General features: G+C 41.5%; 1 protein-coding gene across 3 annotated transcripts in view; it reads left to right on the top strand.

The window, feature by feature from the left end:
* LOC118965239 (microtubule-associated protein 2-like) overlaps positions 1 to 5,000 on the top strand; it is a 93,470-nt gene that overhangs the window by 63,073 nt on the left and 25,397 nt on the right. For all 3 annotated transcript variants that reach the window (XM_036982459.1, XM_036982461.1, XM_036982460.1), the window contains 2 exons: positions 10 to 111; positions 1,933 to 2,007. In XM_036982459.1, coding sequence (XP_036838354.1) covers positions 10 to 111; positions 1,933 to 2,007 — 177 coding nt within the window. The remainder of the gene's footprint in view (positions 1 to 9; positions 112 to 1,932; positions 2,008 to 5,000) is intronic.

Here is a 5,000-nt window from a genome sequence, read left to right on the forward strand (position 1 = left end):
CGCGTGCAGAGCAAGTGTCAGCCCGTATAGTTGAGAAGGTGACAGCAGAGGCGGTGGCAGTGCTCAAGCAGGAGCAGGACAAGCAGGACTCTACTAGGAGACTGTCCTCAGGTATGCCTTAGTGACAGAGTTCCCTACAATACCTTGTTTCACACTACTGAGCAGAGCCGTGTCAGGGTGGAAAGATAAGTGTGAAAAGGGTATGACGCACTACTATCACACTGATAGCCTCATACCAGGCTACAGTAGCCAACGTCCGCTGGCCCCCGCGAGTGGCATGGGACATACTGCAGGGTAAGATAAAGTGTCTGTCAAGCCTCTTTCCCTGGCTGTACCATTACATCATCATTGTGCTGTTGGTGCCGTTTGGCTGTTAGGATCGTCTTTAGCTGTGACTGACGTTGTGCCGGTGCTCTCTGCCGCTTGTTAAAGCTACAGTCTGGGTTTGGTACATCCATCTACACATCCCATTTCAGAGGGGTTCCACTTCCCTGTCCTAATCCCTCAGATGTCTGGGTTTGGTACATCCATCTACACATCCCATTTCAGAGGGGTTCCACTTCCCTGTTCTAATCCCTCAGATGTCTGGGTTTGGTACATCCATCTACACATCCCGTTTCAGAGGGGTTCCACCTCCCTGTCCTAATCCCTCAGATGTCTGGGTTTGGTACATCCATCTACACATCCCATTTCAGAGGGGTTCCACTTCCCTGTCCTAATCCCTCAGATGTCTGGGTTTGGTACATCCATCTACACATCCCATTTCAGAGGGGTTCCACTTCCCTGTCCTAATCCCTCAGATGTCTGGGTTTGGTACATCCATCTACACATCCCGTTTCAGAGGGGTTCCACCTCCCTGTCCTAATCCCTCAGATGTCTGGGTTTGGTACATTCATCTACACATCCCATTTCAGAGGGGTTCCACTTCCCTGTCCTAATCCCTCAGATGTCTGGGTTTGGTACATCCATCTACACATCCCATTTCAGAGGGGTTCCACTTCCCTGTCCTAATCCCTCAAATGTCTGGGTTTGGTACATCCATCTACACATCCCATTTCAGAGGGGTTCCACTTCCCTGTCCTAATCCCTCAGATGTCTGGGTTTGGTACATCCATCTACACATCCCATTTCAGAGGGGTTCCACCTCCCTGTCCTAATCCCTTAAATGTCTGGGTTTGGTACATCCATCTACACATCCCATTTCAGAGGGGTTCCACTTCCCTGTCCTAATCCCTCAGATGTCTGGGTTTGGTACATCCATCTACACATCCCATTTCAGAGGGGTTCCACTTCCCTGTTCTAATCCCTCAGATGTCTGGGTTTGGTACATCCATCTACACATCCCATTTCAGAGGGGTTCCACTTCCCTGTCCTAATCCCTTAAATGTCTGGGTTTGGTACATCCATCTACACATCCCATTTCAGAGGGGTTCCACTTCCCTGTCCTAATCCCTCAGATGTCTGGGTTTGGTACATCCATCTACACATCCCATTTCAGAGGGGTTCCACCCCCCTGTCCTAATCCCTCAGATGTCTGGGTTTGGTACATCCATCTACACATCCCATTTCAGAGAGGTTCCACTTCCCTGTCCTAATCCCTCAGATGTCTGGGTTTGGTACATCCATCTACACATCCCATTTCAGAGGGGTTCCACCTCCCTGTCCTAATCCCTCAGATGTCTGGGTTTGGTACATCCATCTACACATCCCATTTCAGAGGGGTTCCACTTCCCTGTCCTAATCCCTCAGATGTGGTACCAGAACAAATGTGGCACCATTTTGTTCTGTTTTCTAATCCCAGACTGTGGCTTTAAACACATTTCATTAGGGTGATGTTACAGGTCATGTGACTATGCCATGCATACTTACTGACAACAATTGCCTTGACTTACCAGTGAGGACAACATATTGTCTGTCTCTTTCCCTTCACAGTGGAGGACTCTGCCAACCTGCCACCCTCCCCTCCCCCCTCTCCGTCGGCAGAGCAGATCGGACCCATGGAGCAAAGTATGCACACAGAGGCTTGTCCACGTGCACAAACACGCAAGCACACACACACACACACACACACACACACACACACACACACACACACACACACACACACACACACACACACACACACACACACACACACACACACACACACACACACACACACACACACACACACACACACACACACTCTTGAGACAGGGTGAGAGGATGAGTGTGTGTGTGCGTGACAGGAGTGATAGGTGTATATCAGTTGGGAGGTAACACACTCACACACCTTACCTTCGTCTGGGTGTTGATGATGCATGATGGGACCGGCTCTTCTACTCCTTCCTTTTTCTTCCCTTCTTTATTTATCTCAGCCATGTCTTTTCTTTGCATGGGTCAACTGGTACTGGTTTCCCTGTCTTTGTGTCTGTGTTTTGCTTGTCACTAGCCGGCTACTACCCGGTGACTCAACCCTGCACTGGTCACTTTAATAATGGAACACTGGTCACTTTAATAATGGAACATTGGTCACTTTAATCATGGAACACTGGTCACTTTAATAATGGAACACTGGTCACTTTAATAATGGAACACTGGTCACTTTAATAATGGAACAATGGTCACTTTAATAATGGAACACTGGTCACTTTAATAATGGAACACTGGTCACTTTAATAATGGAACATTGGTCACTTTAATAATGGAACACTGGTCACTTTAATAATGGAACACTAGTCACTTTAATAATGGAACACTGGTCACTTTAATAATGGAACACTGGTCACTTTAATTATGGAACACTGGTCACTTTAATAATGGAACACTGGTCACTTTAATAATGGAACACTAGTCACTTTAATAATGGAACACTGGTCACTTTAATAATGGAACACTAGTCACTTTCATAATGGAACACTGGTCACTTTAATAATGGAACACTGGTCACTTTAATAATGGAACACTAGTCACTTTAATAATGGAACACTGGTCACTTTAATAATGGAACACTGGTCACTTTAATAATGGAACACTAGTCACTTTAATAATGGAACACTGGTCACTTTAATAATGGAACACTGGTCACTTTAATAATGGAACACTGGTCACTTTAATAATGGAACACTGGTCACTTTAATAATGGAACACTGGTCACTTTAATAATGGAACACTGGTCACTTTAATAATGGAACACTGGTCACTTTAATAATGGAACACTAGTCACTTTAATAATGGAACACTGGTCACTTTAATAATGGAACACTGGTCACTTTAATAATGGAACATTGGTCACTTTAATAATGGAACACTGGTCACTTTAATAATGGAACACTGGTCACTTTAATAATGGAACACTGGTCACTTTAATAATGGAACACTGGTCACTTTAATAATGGAACACTGGTCACTTTAATAATGGAACACTGGTCACTTTAATAATGGAACACTGGTCACTTTAATAATGGAACACTAGTCACTTTAATAATGGAACACTGGTCACTTTAATAATGGAACACTGGTCACTTTAATAATGGAACACTGGTCACTTTAATAATGGAACATTGGTCACTTTAATAATGGAACACTGGTCACTTTAATAATGGAACACTGGTCACTTTAATAATGGAACACTGGTCACTTTAATAATGGAACACTAGTCACTTTAATAATGGAACACTGGTCACTTTAATAATGGAACACTGGTCACTTTAATAATGGAACACTGGTCACTTTAATAATGGAACATTGGTCACTTTAATAATGGAACATTGGTCACTTTAATAATGGAACACTGGTCACTTTAATTATGGAACACTGGTCACTTTAATAATGGAACACTAGTCACTTTAATAATGGAACACTGGTCACTTTAATAATGGAACACTGGTCACTTTAATTATGGAACACTGGTCACTTTAATAATGGAACACTGGTCACTTTAATAATGGAACACTGGTCACTTTAATAATGGAACACTAGTCACTTTAATAATGGAACACTGGTCACTTTAATTATGGAACACTGGTCACTTTAATTATGGAACACTGGTCACTTTAATTATGGAACACTAGTCACTTTAATAATGGAACACTGGTCACTTTAATAATGGAACACTGGTCACTTTAATTATGGAACACTGGTCACTATAATAATGGAACACTGGTCACTTTAATAATGGAACACTGGTCACTTTAATAATGGAACACTAGTCACTTTAATAATGGAACACTGGTCACTTTAATAATGGAACACTGGTCACTTTAATAATGGAACACTGGTCACTTTAATAATGGAACACTGGTCACTTTAATAATGGAACACTGGTCACTTTAATAATGGAACACTGGTCACTTTAATAATGGAACACTGGTCACTTTAATAATGTTTACATACTGTTTCACCCATTTCATATGGACATATTGTATTCTAGTCAAGGCCATTTTATTCAACTATTGCTGTACATATACTATTCTATCCTACATATTCTACAGATTACTACATATTCTACTCACATACTGTCCATAATGTCTATATATCACATTGGTCACTTTAATTATGGAACACTGGTCACTTTAATAATGGAACACTGGTCACTATAATAATGGAACACTGGTCACTTTAATAATGGAACACTGGTCACTTTAATAATGGAACACTAGTCACTTTAATAATGGAACACTGGTCACTTTAATAATGGAACACTAGTCACTTTAATAATGGAACACTGGTCACTTTAATAATGGAACACTGGTCACTTTAATAATGTTTACATACTGTTTCACCCATTTCATGTGGACATATTGTATTCTAGTCAAGGCCATTTTATTCAACTATTGCTGTACATATACTATTCTATCCTACATATTCTACAGATTACTACATATTCTACTCACAAACTGTCCATAATGTCTATATATCACATTGGTCACTTTAATTATGGAACACTGGTCACTTTAATAATGGAACACTGGTCACTTTAATAATGGAACACTGGTCACTTTAATAATGGAACACTGGTC

Source organism: Oncorhynchus mykiss, chromosome 7 (assembly GCF_013265735.2).
Source record: "Oncorhynchus mykiss isolate Arlee chromosome 7, USDA_OmykA_1.1, whole genome shotgun sequence".
Lineage (NCBI taxonomy): Eukaryota > Metazoa > Chordata > Actinopteri > Salmoniformes > Salmonidae > Oncorhynchus > Oncorhynchus mykiss.